Source organism: Grus americana, chromosome 11 (assembly GCF_028858705.1).
Source record: "Grus americana isolate bGruAme1 chromosome 11, bGruAme1.mat, whole genome shotgun sequence".
NCBI classification, from domain to species: domain Eukaryota; kingdom Metazoa; phylum Chordata; class Aves; order Gruiformes; family Gruidae; genus Grus; species Grus americana.
Window position 1 is genome coordinate 18650282 of NC_072862.1, and position 18189 is coordinate 18668470.

The 18189-nt window shown below is 51.0% G+C and overlaps 1 protein-coding gene across 2 annotated transcripts in view; it reads right to left on the bottom strand.

Moving 5' to 3' along the window:
* The window catches only part of CACNA2D2 (calcium voltage-gated channel auxiliary subunit alpha2delta 2), a 224074-nt gene that overhangs the window by 126083 nt on the left and 79802 nt on the right, over window positions 1–18189 (bottom strand). For both annotated transcript variants that reach the window (XM_054838535.1, XM_054838536.1), the window contains exon 3: window positions 12097–12213. In XM_054838535.1, coding sequence (XP_054694510.1) covers window positions 12097–12213 — 117 coding nt within the window. The remainder of the gene's footprint in view (window positions 1–12096; window positions 12214–18189) is intronic.

The following is an 18189-nucleotide window of genomic DNA, read 5'->3' on the forward strand; positions in this document are numbered from 1 at the left end:
CCCAAGTAGAGCGGAGAGAAGGAGCTTTGAGCTCCAGGGAGATGTTATTGCAGTAACCACGCATGAAGGACACCTTGTAGCTGAAGTCCCAGAACTTAATTAGGAAGCACAGCTCTCGTTCCCACGTGTATCACAGTGTGATCTCTGCAGGCCTCAGTTTCCCCACATGTAAAGCTGGGGCAGTCAAATGTATCTGTCCTAAGGGAATTCATCGCTTGCTTGAATGTGCTTGGGAAGCCAAACTACCACCACCTTGAAGTTTGCTCCCTCGCTTCCACGCACACCTAAGAGCAGAGTTGCTTACCTCCTCTTCCCCATCATGGTTTCCCACTGCCCCCCCAACGTCGCAAAACTCAACATCTTCTCCTGTAATCTTACCTGACTTCCTCAACTCCAGGCACATCAGCAGAGACGACTTCTTTGTGCGAGTGGAGAGCGAGGCACGGCTAAGATTAGCAACAGGAACGGCACAGAGCGGCATTTTCTCCCTATATAATTAGCCGATATAAAAGCTGTGCCATCTACTGGCGTGCAACACGAAACACTGCTCCCAGCACAACGCCGGTAAAGTGATTGGTGGTGTTACAGCAGCTCTTGGTGTAGAGCTGAGGTGGGATTTCAACTCACGCCTCTTACAAGTAGCGGCGCACAAGAGGCGAACGCGGGATGGCCAAAGATGACCGGTCATTTTGCAGCGCCGAAGCCAGGTGATCGGCCACAGACGTGCAGCACTGCCGGCGCCCACAGGAACCCTGTGCTAGCATCCCAGTCTGGAAGGGTGCGCAGTCCCAGCCCGTATAATCCCCCACTTGCTAAGAAATTACCAACTTAAAGGAATTTTTTTAATTTTCATGCCTGCAGAAAAAAACCCAAACCAACCACCGTTTAAAATTAGCTTCAATTCCCATTATTACGTTTCAAGTTTTGGAAAGACATTTTGGCAGGCACAAATACCAACCTACAGCCGGCAGCCCTGCACCGCGCTGAGGAAACCGGAGTTGCCACTTCCGCCAAACCCGTAAGGGTACTTCCAACCTTTACCGCCACGCTCCTCGGCCGCTTTCAGGGATGCGGCGTATCTGGAACAGCAGAGGAGGGACAGAAAGCAAGGACGTAAAGCAGAAACACCAGCCCAGAACGTAGGGGGCTCTGGCAGGCACAAGGCAAGCAGAGCCACACGCAGCCCAGGCTGGGTTACCGACGAGCTCCCACGCCCTCGTAGCGCTGCTGCGGCCCAGCTCCGTGCCCGTGGAGCCGCTCCTGCTGCCGAGCTCCCCCAGCTAGCCCAGTCCCAGCCCTGCACGTCCCAGTGCGGCCGGCTGCTCCACAAGCACCACCAGGCAGGCGGGCGCACGGTTAAATATTTCTGCTCGCATCTGTTTCATCTTGCTTTCGCTTCAGTTCGCGCCTGTGAACGCTGACAGATTTCTCATCGCACGGCTGTATTAAGCTGCTTTTTAATTGCATTTTGAGGGACCCAAAAGGCCAGCAGACAGAGGGGCACTTTATTTTTCCAAGGAGTGTTATTTTCATTATAGCAGCAGGAAAGGTTTTCATTAATCCCCTGCAAGCAGACGGCTTCCGTGCAGCACGCTGGCTGCAGGGACGGCCCGTCCAGAGGACTGGGACGATTTGAGCACTGTCTGCAGGAATACCATGGGCTCCCAACAGCTCCTCTGTAAAGAGCAGATCACAGGCTTTGGCACTAAACTTGCATTAAATTGATACAATCTCTTTAATGTTATCTCTGGCTCTTTATCACAATTGTATGTGCAATTTACATTCTTGTCGCCTTTTTTTTTTTATTAAGATTTGCTAGCTCCTTATCACAGATATTTTACACATTGTTGTAGTGTCACTCAAACATTTAATGGCCATCAGCTGCTCTGGGAATATAGAATAGCTCCTTGCTGCGGGGCAGGGCTGGATGCTGATGGGTTTCAGGCCAACACCGTTAAAGCCGCAGCGGATGCAAAACAAAGCTGCGCGGAGCAGAAAGCACGGTCCCCGCTAGACGCCACGCTACAAGACAGAGAGCACGCTCGCGTGCCAGCTCGCGTATAACAGCGCAGCACCGCTTGCCCAGAGGCAAGTTAAACGCTTATTATGCGAGCCATCTTCTCACGAGCCTCCTGCTCTTCACCTGCAGCTATCCCTGCTATTCAAGTCATAGGACTCTCACTCGGAGACCAGCCTAGAAGAACTGTGCCAAAGCTGATTCGCCTCTCGCGGGCTGCAGAAACGAGACTTGCCAAACCCATTTGCTTTAGGAAAAGAAGGCAGGATTTGGGAAGAGCTTTGAGGCTAAAAAGCTTCAAACAAGTCCATTAACCTGCAGGACCAAGCCTCCACCCCCTCAATCATTAGAGTCTTTAACTTCACTACTTGTCCATAAACAGAGCTATACAAATAATTGATTTTTAGTTCAACTAGGGGATGAAACCCTTAAAAAAAAAAAAATCCTCATTCTACCTGAACTGAATTAAAAATGATTCAGCTTTTATTCCCAGGTCAATTATTCCCATTCAATATAAGAGCCTTCAATCCCAGATGATGCATTTCAAACACTCATGGGGAAAAACATGAAACAAGAGAGTAAATTGGTGGGAGCCTTTTCTGCCCAAGATCTTGGGCTTCAGAGAGCTCTTCAAGGATGTACAGCAGCATGGAGGGCAGGGACCAAACTCCCAGGGACTGAGCAAATACGTAAGTGCAGAAGTACACGCTCCCTTCGAAACTACAGGCAACCCTGGGGAAATAAAGATCCTCCCCTCGCCCTCTCCCACCACACACAGATTACAAAGCCATCGGACAGGGCGCAGAAGCAACATTAGCTACCAAACTGCCATGGAAATGCATTTTCTCACGCCAAAACTAACCAAGCAAATTCAAATAAATCCCTTTTTCAGTGACATGGTTTCTTTTATTTTGCTATCACTGCAAACATGTATTCCCAACCATGTTTAAAGGTTGTGTTATAAAGAATTAAATGGTAATTTTCTTCCCTCGCACCAATTCCCTCAGAGACCCCTTCCTCTATTGCATCATCATCATTTTTACATCTGTGTCTATCTATCTAGACAGACCAGTAAGTCTTACTCATCTTCTTTTACCCTTTCAGTGCACAGAATAAGGCAGCCCTGCCAGACCTCAGGAGCTCGAGAGGGTAAGGACCACGCGAGCAGATCAAGCTTTTGAGACAGCCAAGAACTACAACTGCTACAAATCCCTTGCCGACACTAATGGCTTTAGTTACTTCCACCTCTGCTAAGAGCACTGCTCCTGTGCTGGAGAAACCAGGAAAAACTGAAAACCAACATGCAAACTGTCGTCAGATATACAACGTGGTTTTAGGAAGGGAAGTAAAACACCCTTTAAGACTATCTTGGAGTTCTCTTCACTTGGTCTCAAAGGTCCCTGGGTTCCTCATGCTGTAGGGCGCGGAGTGCAGAAAGACAAAGCGTGCATAGCAATTAAACCCTCCAAGAAAGGTTAGCTCCCACTACAGGGAATTCATAGTCTTCCTCCCTGCGCCTGTAAGCCAGCCCGGCAGCGCTGAGCGAGCGGGCGCAAGGGCAAGCTTTGCTCAGGCTACAAGCCCAGCTAAAGCTCCCAGCACTGCTGTGTGACCCCAGATCACAAACCTCGCCCCGGGCACAACGCAGGGACCGGCGGCACGTTGCGGCTCCCTTTGACGTGCCTGCCTCGGGGATGAGAGCAGCACGTAGCGCCTGCCAAAGGGAAGATGCTTTGGGGCAGGGAGGAATCCATAAGCCTAGAATAAATCCCTGGGCAGAGGCATTGGGCACAGAGCTAAGGGGTACAGACCCGGAGCGTGAGAGGCAGCGTAAGTTCATGTCCTGGCTGACAGCTAGCTGTGCTACCAGGGTAAGCGACCAGAGGGATATTGCAGTTTTCAGCAAGGGGAAACTCAGGAAACTATTTATTGGCACAGAACGCATAAGGAAACTCCGCTCTGGGTTGAAGAGCTGTATTAAGAGACATCAGCTCATTTGCAGAACTGGTTTTGCCTCCTCTTTTGCTCCAGGCCCTGGGGAAGCATCTCAAACCAACCCCAAAGAGGTCTCTTCTCTGAACTTCAACCATCCAAACTTCTAAAAGCAAATACCCAGAAACAGCAGCCTTAATCTGCCAAGGGCCAGAGAGGACAAAGGTTTCTTCATCCGTTCTTTGCCAACAGCCAGGCAAGCCCGCAATGCCTGGAGGCTGACAGCGCACGTACGGGGCTGGAGAGCTGCTATGGAGACTCACCCAATATTTTAACAGGTCGGGACCGTTGCTTTTCACTCCAGATGCATTTGCAATACTGAGGCCGTACCTTGCAGGTGTGTCCCCAAACGGGATTGTCCCAGGAGCCCCCCAACCTCCAGCAGTGCCAGGGGAGGTGGCAGCAGCAGCCCCCGTGCCCTCGCAAACCTCCGTGGCCGCAGAGCGCACCAAGCGGCTTACGAAGTTGTAAAGCCCATCGGGCTGGGCTGCTGCCAAGCGTTCGTGGGAGAAGAAAGGGAAACGTTCAACATAATCTGCATGAAAGTGCAGGAAGCCCTAAATCGCGTTAGCGCTATTAAGAAAGCTGGTTACATTGCTCGGCAAACTGGCCCAATACAGTTTTGATAGACTTGTTACAAACATCTGATTGTCCCTGATTAGATTAGACAATAAAGCCCCATCCTGGTGTGCGGGCATTGTTCGGCTCCCCTCTGCAATCTGTAAATTAGAATTCCAGACCTGGGAGATTGGATTCAAATTGGATTACTGGAGCAGGTCCAGCACAAGAACAATCGTGAGGCAGGAGAAGACACATACACACACAAATGAATAAAAAAAATAAATAAATACATGGGGACAGTCAGCCAGGATTTGATTAGGAGCGAATTAAAAATAGAATTAAAAACAAAAGCCACCAACCAGCAATTAGCAAAGAAGCGGGAAGAGGGATGGATTTGTCACTATGAATTAACAAAAGCACAGAGATCGTACCTTTAAATGTTTTGTACCTCAGCAAGCGCAAGGTTGATGTTGACTATGGGCCTTCCTCCACAGCGCAAGAGCTCCTGTCCGTGGCCACACGGCTGGCACAGGGCGGGTGTGCACGGGGCCATGAGCCCCACATCCCACCAGAACCACAGGCTGCATCTGAGCTCACCTGAGCTATGTTTATTCCCTCTTTCCTCCTCCATTTTGCTGCCTAGGTGAGGCAGGTAACATGTCCCTCAGCTTGGACACTGGTCTGGGACCCAGGAGGCCAGAGTGTGACCACTGGTGGCCTTCTGGCATGCCCAGAAGTCCCCCAGCAGGTAAAATGCAGGGTCATATCATGCTGCAGCGGGAAAACCCACCAGGGCCGCATTTGCAGCACCACACGCTGCCACCCAACCCGAACCCTGACGCACTGCAGCTCAGAAGGGTCTCTTCTCCTGTCCTGGGACCCCTCTAGTTAAACACACCAATGACTTGGCCAACGAGCGCCTGGAAGAACTTGCTTCAGACAGCTCAGCAGGGCAGCAGGACAGCAACGGGACCTTGCACTGTCAGCAGCGGAGGAGAAAGCCAGTGCCACCCCAGGGCTGCTCCTGCTGAATGCTGACCCCTTCGCTGCCTGCCCTGAAGAACACATCCCACCAAGACCAGAGGACAGCAAGACCCCCAACAGTGAAGGAGGAAAGAGGAAGCCACTGCATCCGCACCGCGGATTCCTACCAGCCCACGCCGTGACAGAGGTCGGCGCCTCCGCTGCCAGGAGAAGAGGGAGTGGGGGAGATGCTCTGAACTGGGCTGAGAGATGCTTTGTTGCATGCCAATTTTTGCAGCTCTTCAGACAAGCGAAACCTTTTATTGTCCCTATCGGGGGCAGAAGAGCTGATAAAGACTCTGTTCACCACATACCTGCAAGGGAAATTTCAGGGCTATCAGAATTGTTAAAGGGATAAACCTGTCCAATTAAATCCCCTCTGCACTCTTGATATATGCTTGTGCCAGACGTAAATGGAGCTTGGAACCAGTCCCAGCTGAACAGTAATGCACTGAGCAGTCAGCCGGGACTAAAAGCACAACCGGCCTGAGCTCCTACCTCCCGCGATGCCCCCGCTGACCAGCTCTCGTCCCTGAGAAGCTGGATAGGTAAGTACTTCATGGTAATGCTCCAAACTGCCACCTCACCTTCCATCAGAGGATCCTGAAGCACGGCCAGGTACTAACTGCACCGTTGCATCAGAAGGAACACACAAGGAAAAATACGCCAGTAAGTGGGAAAACCCAAAACTGAGGGCAGGGGCTGGAAATCAGAGACAAAACTGAGAAATTTGCTTAAGGCAGTACAAAAACCCAAAAGCCTTACTCATCTCCAGATCAACCATCTCCGCCATGCACCAAAGCCTAGCTCTTCCAGCCACCTTCCCTTCGGATCCGAGGCAAAGGAAGATGGGAACGCCACAAACTCCCAGAGTAACGTTCACCCAGGCTTTGCAGCCACAGGAAACCCAGCCAGCCATCCCTGCGGTATTCCTTCAAAGCACAGAAAACCCTCAGTCTTCTCCTTTGTATTAATTTTTCTACCAAAAGAAAGTGTCCAATGCCAAGTGTAGTTTTTTCTACTCTTGTTACGGGAAAATATGAAAGTCTTCAGTGAAATATGTTGTGAGCTCTTACACCTTAGCTGAAGGAACAGGAGCCTTGAAACCTCCTACCAAACCCCTCTTTTCCCCCAAATTCTCATCCCACACTGGAGCTAAATACATAGCAACAAAAATATGCAGTGAAATTCCACAAGAATAAACAAACCCCACAAACTTTTCTCTTAATTACAGGTAAGTGCTGTTTGTTCTTTCATCACCAGAGTCATCACGCAAGGTACACCGAACCTACTACATTTACATACATCTACGTAAAATACATACACACATACGTAATACCCATTATAAATTCTCCGAGACATGAAATGCCACTTTGCTGCACTTCTGCTCAAGGTGTCATATCTGATACTGCACACAGCAGAGGTCCCCTGGAAATACAACGAGCTTCACCTTAAGCCACCAGTGATGCACAATACGCAAAACTAAAACAGCTCTTTGGAAATAATACCAGCCCCACCACGTCACCAGAATCCCATGGGGGCAACGCCAGAGCCCACAGACATTCGTACCATGTTTTATGGATAGGGAGGTCTCTTTTTAGAGATGGGGGAAGACCACCAGCACAGACAGCAGTCTTTAGGCTGGTCACGGTGTAGAAATAGTTCAGTTCAGGGCATAACCCACTCAGCAAACCGTGGGATGTGCTGCTCACAGGAGGCAAAGCAAATTGTCTGTGGTTAAATATGTGAAGGATGAAGCAGTCAGCATCCAAAAGCAGCCTTCGCAAGAACTGTACAAAAAGTAGAAACAAGCCTAAAACATACCCTAGGATCTAAAATTTCTCTCTCAGCCTCCTCCTCCGCCAAATCACAACTCCCTTCTCCCCCAGTCTGCGGAGCTTCGGGAAAGGAGAGACTCGGAGGCATCACTCATGCACTTCACCTAGTATTATAAAAGAAACAGACCTGGGGTGTCCATAGACCTGGAGCAGAGGGGGGAGGACCCTCCTAGATACTGCACCATGAGCAACGACCTCCTCTTACTCCCTCCCCAAGCTTTCACTGCAGAGATGCTTTTGTGGCAATAGAAGAGCTTCCCGAGGTGCTGGGTTTGTGCAGCAGAAACGATGCAGCAACCCCTGAGCCACTTGCACCGATGACTGCCAAAGCCTTTCATCACCTTGGCACCCCCACACCACCCTCTCACTTTGATCCACACTGTTTGGCATTGCCAGCACAGGTGAGGAAGTGGAGCTGGGCTGCTGAGACCTCCTCGGTGGCCACAAGCAGCAGACAGGGCTGGGGCATCCAAGGACGTGGTGTGGCAGGAAGGAGCAGCCTGGGTCTGCAGGCAGAGCACAAAGCGGGAATGGCAAACAGCGCAGGGGAGGGAAGAAGAGATGCCCTCGTGTTCTGGGCACAGGAAGAAGGGGTTGAATGTGATGGCATGGGAGGCTGCCTTCAGTGCCTTTTGTCTTTGCTGCTTCCTTTCCTTTCTACGGAGAACGGGCTCATCTTCACCAACCTCACCAGACGCAGCCACCGAGGCTTCAGAAGAACAGAAGGCCTCCCCTCTACAGATGAAGTGGGGAACCCTAGAAAGGCCACACCAAGACAAGAAAGGGGAAGAGAAAAGGGGAAGAGCCCCTTGGGTCTGGGAATCCAGAACCAGCCCACGCCCACCCCCAGGTGAGCGCTTTGCCCTGGCTCGCTTGGTGCTCCACCAGTGGCAAACTCCAGCAGCTGGTCTCCTAAAGAAGCTCACCAAAAAAGTCCTGGCCTGTACATGTCTCTGGACACATACAAAGGCAAGGAGGGATCCAAACACGCTGAGAGATCGAAGAAGAGGTAGAAAGTTTAAGAAAGAAAAAAAAAGTGACAAAAGAATCTATTTGGCAAATAACCAACCTGTCGAATTCTAGTCTCGGATGATGTCCATCCACAAGCCAGCCAGCTGCGATTCCCAGCACAAGGAAAACACAACAGGGATGCCACCTTGTTCCTTTCCACACATGAAGGAAGATGTCTGTCTTAGCCCTAACAAGGGCAAGGTCACGAGCGTGGATGAGAGCAGCCCCTTAAACTCCTACCCAGTCGGGAACATACCTACTGTTTCCTTACGCCTCACCTGTAGCGAGATCCCGGGAACTTCCCCACAAGGCAATACACTGCATAAATTTAATGTCATCTCCTTCAGGAGTTACTCCACCTGAGCAATACCTTTTACTTCCATTTCAAAGGAGAGTGGCTGTACTTTTGGTATTGAAGACCATCTCTTCTACCTCCCCTCCTGCTAAAGCTTGGGAATAAAAGGCAGCTGGAACTACAGAGCCCAAAGGAGACTGTAAGGACAGGCTTGAAGCAATGAAACCATCATGGAGAAAGGACACTGGAGGATGCTGGGGAAAAGGGCAGTTAGTGGTGATAAAATTCCATGTCAAACAGAGGCCACTGCAAGGGACACAGGGTAAAAGTTCCCCCAGGGGCCAGCTGTAGATGCTCTTCTCTACTGCCAGCTGGAACAGGTGGGGATCGCAAAAAGATCTTCCTAGGAATTTTTCTGTCCCATGATGAGACTGTCATCAGATATGATGGTCTGGAACAAAAAGGGAGGGACAACATCCAAATAACCAGCCCCTTGTCAATGACTGTTATTTTAGGAAGCAATTACCCTCTTTGCTGCACACCCCTGGCTCCGACACTCCTCTGAAAAGCACATGTGAAATCAGAGCGTCCTGCTAGTGCCAGACCCGTGCCACAGCGCTGCACCATGTTTGGTGTCCTCGTGCTCGATTTCTGCTTCTTAGAAATGCAACACACAAGGTAAGAAACTACATATTATCAATAAGTGCTCTGCACACAGTTTAATAAAGGCACAATATTTTCACTTAGAGGAAAACAGGCTCTTTGGTGGCTGGACTGAATCACCACCTAATCAGAACGGCACTCGAAGCGTGCGTCCATCGTTGAGCGCCCAATGGTTAGCTAGCACCTTCCTACAAAGCCTCACCAAAGCACAGGCAATATCCTTTCTCACTCCTGCAGCAAAGGAGACAGGGAGGCATCTTTTGAGTAGAGTGAGTACATGAGTGACACAGCAATTCATACTTCAAGGAGAGGATCCATTTCTCCCTCCTCACCTGCCTTCACTGATACATGGAGTCCCACCTGACTCAGATGCTGGAAAATATATTTCAAGAAGTCATCACCACTCTCGTGAGTCATGAGAGAAGGGGAGGAAATGACTCCAGGAGAGATGATTCAACTAAGAGGAGAGTTGAGACAGAAGAAAACACAGGCTGGAGAGTGGAAGAAGCTGTGGGAGCCCCACTGCTTCAAAGGGGCTCAGCACAACACGGAAGAAATTCAGAAGATCCGATTTCTCCTCCTCCCATCAACTTCTCCATTTCCAGATTTTGGTGTCAGTAGCACCAATCCAAGATGCCAAGAATTTACATGCAAGCTGGATGTAAGAGACTGCTCCATCCGGCAACTGCGGTCTGAAGGAGTCCTCTTGAAAGGGACTAATTCAGGTCAACGGATCATTGTTTCCACTACAATAAAACAGCACCAAGTGCTCGTTATCTAACTAGCGTTGCCAGAATCACTCCTCCGCATAGGGTCCACCATCAGGTGATCCCTTAACAGTACACCAACCTGTCCTGCCCAAAAACCCAACAAAAAGGATCTTAAATTAGAAGATGATCAAGGTTATTTGTACCACAGGGAGCAGTCCTTCCCTTGACCCAGCACTAGAAGGTGCACAAACTCTTTGCAAGATGGCGCGAGTCAGAGAAAAGGGTAAGAAAAAAACCCCACAGTGACTTATCAGCTGAAATTCAAATGGCACAGTGGAAACCACCCAGCAGAGTCTTGCCATGTGACCCAGTGTCATTACTCTGCCCATCGCACAGGAGCAACACGTTGTCCAGGTGCATATCAGGTTTGCAATTAACTTCTGTCACCCGTGTCTTCCTCCAGCATCTACAGGCGGCGCACGTCTTTGGAACATTCAATAGATGATACATGCTCACGCATGCACACAAACTAGTCAAACACAGGGATGTAAGCTCATGTTAAGAAAAGAACTGGTCTCCCTGTTCTTCACTTCTGCAAACCCAAATGCAGCAGTGGCAATGTCCACACCTGTTTAGTCCCACTTTAGCTCCTTCCATTCAAGCTAAAACACTTGGTGTGAGTCCCAAGTAGGCTTGATCTTTACCTCCCAAACTCAAGAACAGAATACACAACAATCATCTTCACCCAAATCCCTACAGTTACCGTATTTATCAGTTACTGTGGACAACATCATGCCATCCTGTCAGTCAAGCTGTCCTTCAACCACACGACTCAGATCCTATCACGTCTTGAGACTCCCCTGGCCTTGTGATTCCTTTTGTGTAACTTCTGAGCTACTTCTTACCCCACTAGAGACAGGTCACTTCCAAACTCTCACTGCCTTAGTTACAACCTCAGTTATTACAACACCTTTTCCATCCCCACGATACTTCTTCCTGTGCTCCCATTTCTGCTGATCAGGTTGAAGGGTGACCAAGTCTTTCTGGCTATAATCCCTATGCAGACACAACAGCTGTGCTACCTGCTCTGAGCCTTCCCCTTGTCTATCGCCCCGCAAAAGCACTTCTGCAAGGCATGCCCAGTTGGCTGTACTGCCCGAAGTCCATCACACAACTTCACCCTGCTCGCTACAGTCAGGTATTTGAGAGGACTCTACAGCTCCTGGGGGTGAAACTCTCACATGGCTCCCGTAGCCCTTCTGCAGCAGAGAGGGTATCTCCATCTCTCCAGGAAGCCAATTACTTGTCTCTGCCCCGGCAGCAGAGAAGGCTGTAGCAGAGAACAGCACCGCTGCCGCCTTGTTACAGCCACCGCCAGGTTTTACCGAGCCGGCACCACGAGCAGGTTACCTCGCTCCACTACAGATAAAATGAATTCATTTTAAGAAGAGTGCTACAAAATAGAATGATAGATTGGGAAGGGAACATGCACTGGCACCCACGAGGGCAACTCACACACAATCACAGGATTCAAGTGCCAGGCAGCAGCACAAACAACTCGGTGCCTCCTCTCCTAAACAGCAAAACCCCTACTTGTCTGAAACACTTCCATGAGCTATTGCAGGGACGCCGCAGTACCTTTGCTCCCGCTCACCACACCCCCAGTTAAACGACCGGGTCAAATTTGCTGCCGGGCTTTTGCCATCACTTGTATTGTTGTGGCAGCACCTTCAGGTGTCCACATGATGGTGGGAGGAGATAAAAAGCAAGAAGATACCTATAGTAGATCCTCACACGATACGTGCTCGCCTCACACCTCAGACATACTCCGTATGAATCTGTGCAACGCCGGGATGCAGTTCCCAGAAAAGGCCACACAACCATAGAAATGACTTTGAAGCTGAGACCATAATGCTACGCCAGCATCAATCCTCTTTAAACCAAACGTATCAGACAAAGGACCGGCACACAGGCCCATCACCTTACCTTTAAAGCACGGACTTTCTTAGCCAAGAGGCTCTCGATGTCCCCTGCGACCTTCTCCACCAATTTCCTGGGCACATTCTCCTTGACTTCAAACAGGTTTCTGTTCTCATTGTAGATCTAAGAAGGGAACCAAGAAAGACAGTCAATATTAGAGAGAAATACAGTGGTCTTCCCACAGAAAAGCTGATCCTCTGATCCTCTAACACAGAAGAATTTTAGCAGTGTGGATTAGGTAACAATATCAGCTTTGGAAGCAAGGGGAACAAGGGAAGAAAGGCTTTGCAACCACGCACAAAAAAATAATGCATTCGACCTGCTGCCCACACCATCGACTTTATAGCCGCCTTCTTTCCTGCTTGCAGGCTACGAGCATCCTCCCTCTCGCTCCAAAGCTGAGCCGCCCACCCCACTGCCCGCACCCCCCACCTCTGTGGAGCCAAACCAGCAGCACAGGCAGAGCTGCCACCCTTCCCTCCTTGCTCTCCCTCACCCAAACACATCCCTAAAGGCCACCGACCACTTGCGGGTCCCCTCCCCAAGGCCGCTTGCTGGGTTTTGTCAACACAAGACCAACTGCCCGTCTCCCCCAGCCCCTGTGCGCTGCCGCAGGGTTCATCGGTGCGGAGCCTGGCGGCGTGGGTGCAGGCAGGGCAGTCCCGGGCACAGGCAGCCTGGGTACCAGGAATGGGAGCGAGGGGATCACATGAAGTAGAATAAAATCTCATCTCTAAGCAAGCCATAGTAAAGTGATACCCTCAGGAAACCAGGAGTTCTACAACCAGTCCTGAACCTGGCCAGGCTGTGGTGGGGAGAGGCACAGACCTATACTGGGATTACCCTGAAGGCCAGATGCAATTACCTGGGTTTGAACGTTTGCACCCATGGCGTACAGCTGTGACCTGGGGCCCTGCCCTTCCAAGCCACATCACACAACTGCAGAGGACGATGCCAGCCCCAAGGGAAGTGCTGTTGGCATCAGCACCGCCCCAACAAGAAGGGCTCAGTCTCACCACAAGACTTTGCAACCACCAACCCCTCAGTCACCTCCTCAGATCATTTTCTGATTTATTAATTCAGCCTGTCTGCAAACTCAGGTGCAACCAACACAGAGTAAAAAAGAAGTGCTTTTTACAATCAGCTGAGATTAGGGAAAAAAATAAAAATCCTCATGCCTGATCTTTCCTTAAGTAAGACACACGAAGAAAACCACACAGTAAACAGGATTCTGCTTCTGTCTGAATCCTTGGGCCACTTGCAAATACCTACAATTCCAGACATGAAGACATCTGGCAGCAGAAAACCCTCCAAGGAGAGCTGGACCTCCCCAAGGAGGTAGCTGACTCCGTGCTTAACATGCTAAACATGTCTGGCACCTACCTGAGCTTGCATGATCCTTGGGAGCTGAATCATTGCTTCCCATGGGATGAAAAAAAACCCTTTTTGCTGGAGCTTCATTAGAGGTGAAATACTCTGCCTGTAACTGCTGGTTTGTTGCAGACCTGACCATTACTACAAAGGAAGAGACCAGGTGGTACAGAAACCATTTCTCCCAAAACATCTGCCTGCCTCTGCCCCGGGTCTCTGAGCAGCACCCAAACACAAACAGTAACCAACCAGCTTCCACAAGAGAAACGCGTACCTCAGAAGCCCCCACGTTTTGCCCCGTGCTGGTTACATGAAGACAGGACTGAGGAGAGCCTTGGCTAGAGAGACACACCAGGCTGATACCACCACAACTGCTTCTCTTGGTGGAGCCAGCAGAAATAAAGGGACAGGCAGGCAGGTGCCCAGGATCCAGACAGCAGCACATCACGCAGCTCAAGAACAGGATCAGACCCTCCTGCTATGTTGGGAAACTACTTATTCCACCCTTTTTCTTTTCCAGATGTTAATAAGCTGGAGCAGGAAGCGACTCCGCTTGCTGAAAGGCAGCTGGCAATAAATTCAAGAGCCTGAGCGGAGACCCCCCCATCACCACAGCCTCCCCTTTCCTTTTGCGGTTAAACCACGCGGTTTCTGAGGTTGAAGCCACAGGAGTACACTCAGAGACTAAGCAAAAGGCAGCTCTTTTGGCTTTGCATGGTCCCTCCAGAACTACGGGGTTAATCTTCAGGCTTCAACTTTGCTTCCTGCAGCTCTCTCTGTGGTCCCTGCTCTGCCCAAGCTTCTCCTTTCTTCCATGCCGCTAGGAAATTCCTGACAGCACTCCTCCCCCGGCAGCCTCGTGTCCCCATACACTATTACTCCCATCCTAGCTCTACCCCAGGCAACTGGGGTTCCCCCACTCCCAAAAAAAGCTGCAAGGGATTCAGGTAACCTGCCCTGGCTGGCAGGATGGCAACCCACCCCGCCTCTACCAGTGGGGTGACACATGAAAGGCTCAGACCTACTAATTTCTGAGGCTTCTGGAGAAAACAGCATTTCTGTGAATTTTCCTGGTTACTGACCTGCAAGAGCACGGCCCATCTGCCAAGAGCAGAGACGCAACAGGCCAAACATCTGCAATCCTCATCCGACTCCTCAATCCCTAAGAAACACATGGAGCATGGCTCCAGCACCCTCCCCGAGGCTCTGCTCTTGCAGGCTCCAGACCTGCCAGTCTTCAAGCATGGGTAGCTCCAAGCATTAAGTTGTCAGCCAACCTGATTCCAAGGGCTCCACTCAAATCATTTTGGTCCCCAAACCACCCATACTTCACATCAATTGGGCAACTCCTGTCTTAGAGGTGATTGTTACGTGGGTGCAGTGACTCCAAAGAAGATGCTTTAGTAAGAGAACACATTTTAGAGGTGTCCTCAGACTCCAGCAGAAATGATTTCTAGGTGTTCTTCACATCAGAGCTCCATCACACCCCAAGCTTCAGACAAAAAGCATGTATTGCCAATACCAAAACATCCCGTGCTAGAGAAAAAACACCCCACATCAGCACAGAAGGGGTTAAAACAAGGAAAGCTCGACACAAAGCAATATTCCCTCATACTGTTTTTTTTCTCCCCTTTGGTAAGTAACAGCATAACAAAATAATGCGTTTGGAAGGCGCGCGCTACCTCCAGCTGAGCAGCAGCAATTAGGAAAGCAAAGAGGAGCAATCTTCAAGGAGAAAGCTTTGGGTAAGGAGGGCATCCTGACATTAGTATTTTCCTATTATGAAACAGAAAATTGGCTCCTATTGGTTAAGGACTGAAACAGTGCCTGTCCACAAGGGAGGAAAAAACAGAAAAAGAAACCAGGAGATGTTCCTCCAGCCCTCTGCAGCTGCAGAGCTCCGCAGTCTTCTTAGCTGAACAGTTCATCGGCGTTAATTAGAACAATCCAGCATGAATTAACAGTCACCATACGAGCACAAGAACGTACCAGACAGGCAGGGGAATGAATGGTAGTGCTCCAGGCAATTAAGATAGCTTCGTACTCTTCATTGTAGCATTTTGCTTTGGGTTGTTCAGGACTGGGCCAGGTTTTACTTACCTAAGGTGACATTTCCCGTATGGGGTTTTTCCTTGAGCTGAATTGAAGGGAGGATTTTCTGGCCCAAGACATTCCAAACGTTCCTCAGCAATAGCAAAAACCCTTAGTTCTGTCCAGATTAAAAAGCCATTCTCATTGAAATTCTCCTGTGATCTGGTGCACCGGGACCTGGGTTTGAAATTTGTAACAGCAGCGACCTCAGAGTCAAGAAACCGCTGCTTCTGATTCCACGTAGGTACACTCACACCCGCCAGCACCCTTGGGGACAAGGAAGGTGCAGGTTGCGTGCTCTCGGTAGACTGAGTTTTACTTTGCGATCCCTTCACGAAGGCAGCCCATCCCCTCGCAGCCTGCACGCACCCCTGCCAGGCAGGGCGAGCGGGTGGCAATGCAGGAACACGAGAGCGATACCCAGTCCTGCAACGCTCCAGCCGTGCCAAAACAAGAAGTAATGCCCCTGCGTTAGCCCTATGCAACACCCTAAGTCGCCTTAGTAAAAAGCGGAGCTGGTAACACAACCAGTTGCGATACACGTGCACAACAGCAACCGTATAACCGAAGATGCAGATCCGATACTGCCTCAGAACATCCATTCTCTGAATGCGCTTGTTTGCCTTGCTCCTAACGCGCAACAAACGATGCTCATCACTGCTATTAATTCCCTCTGTGCCTATATATCCAGGGAGCTGTCAGGTTCAGAGAAAGCATTTGCCATTCCCCAATTCCCCACGAGCGCACCCAGCGCCGTGAAACTGGGCAGCCCAAGCAGGAACAGAAGAGGCTGCAGAAACACTGTCAGGAGCGCAGAAAGCACTGCTCGATGAGCTGCCACGAGAGGACCCAGCGCCTCCCCACGGGTCAAGGTATCTGATGATAAAACATGAAGGAAAATAACCAACTCCAGGGGAGCTGCCTGTATAGCACCATTAGCACACGTGCCTTTGGGCGCCACTAGAAAGTCGAAGTCGTCTCATCGGCCCCAGGCTTGCTGTTTCCCGTGGGCACTGGCCTGCCCTGCGCAGCGGCTGGGACGGTTTCCAGCCTCCTTGCCCAGGACGAGAGGGAGGACACTGACGGGAGGGCCGGGATGGTGGGGTATGCACGTGATCCAAAACAGACCCCTTCTCCTTCCCTCTCTGCCCAGCTCCACTTCACATCCCCCAAGAAGCAGCCCTTCCCTAAAATCCAGCTATCAGAGGGGCAGCACCCTGCTGTGCTCGCAGAGCAGCGTCTCCATGCCGAGACTCCCCTTCCACCCCACTTAAAACCAATGCCAAAGCAGCAGCCGAACCCTGACATGGCAGCTGGTAACCCCAGCAGCTCTCAGCCCCACACCCAGGACACAGGCCGTACCCACAGCTCAAGCCCCAGCTGGGGTTTGCTCGGGGTCATGCCCCGCAACCCTGCCAGGAGAGGCCGCAGCACCCCGGCTCCTGCTCTGGGTAACAGTCATCTTCCAGGAATTATGGGGGTCGTCCCCCCCCCATATGAATCCAACACACCTGGTTTGGACAGCTGCAGTGTTTCATCACAGCGCGAGCCTGGCATGTTTGCAAAAAAGCAAAGCACTACGTGCGGCAACAGAGCAGGCCGCCTTTCCCAGAGCGTCGCACCTCAAAGTAGGGGTGCTCCAGGTGAGGGAGGCCAAACTGCACCTCTCCGGCCACGACAGCCGTGCACACCTGAGACGACCCCTCACGTCCCAGAGATGGGACTGCGCCGCGTCATGCCCCGCAAAGGCCACGCACCAGGAAAATAAAAGGTTTTTCCCAGCTGGCATTATTACGGAGGGCAGGAAAGGGCTCTGTTCGGGGCGATACTTCAGATGGGCCCGTGCTCGTTGGCTTCGTACAGTGACCCAGATACGGACTCTGCGGAGGGAGTTGGTACAATCAACACTGCAGCAGGATACCTGCCCTCAGAGGTAGCTCAGATGCTAGTGCTTCTCCTGGAGCTTCAAGAGCCGTTGGTCTCCACCACACAAGCAGCAGTCTGGTTCATTTTGAGTCTCATCCCCCCTACGGGGAGGTCCTGCCATTGTCCCACGGCTCAGGGTATCACTGAACAGGACTGGGGGGAAGCAGCGCCTTGGGCACACAGAGCAGACCCCTCTGATGAAGAGGGAGCCTAGAGAAGAATTACCCAGGAACATAAACGAGTGGCAAAAGCACCGTGAGATGGTCCAGGCTGAGCAAGGAGCACTGTGGCCGGGTAACGGGGAGGAAAAGGAGCACAAAACCCCAGAGATGCTGCTGGAAGATGGAGACTGCTCAGGGCCACAGGCAGAGCACGGAGACAGCACGATTTCCATCTCGCCCCTTGTCCCAGCTGCACCTACTGTTGTTAAATTTCATCGTCTGGTGCTTATAGTTCTTGCAATGATGGTAATCATCGTGGTGTCTATATTACATTAGGAGATGTCAGCCTCGGCGCAGCGTCAGGGATAATCAAGCAGGCAGTGATAAGAGTGATAGCGGCCTCGCTGACAGCCGGCCAGGACAATCGGTGCTGCCTGTACCACGTTGCACAGAGCGGATCACACACTGCTGCAGGGACGAGGGGGATGGGGACAGGCAGAGGGCACAGGATGGCCTTCTGGTGGAGCAGCCATCAGCAAGGAAGGTGCTA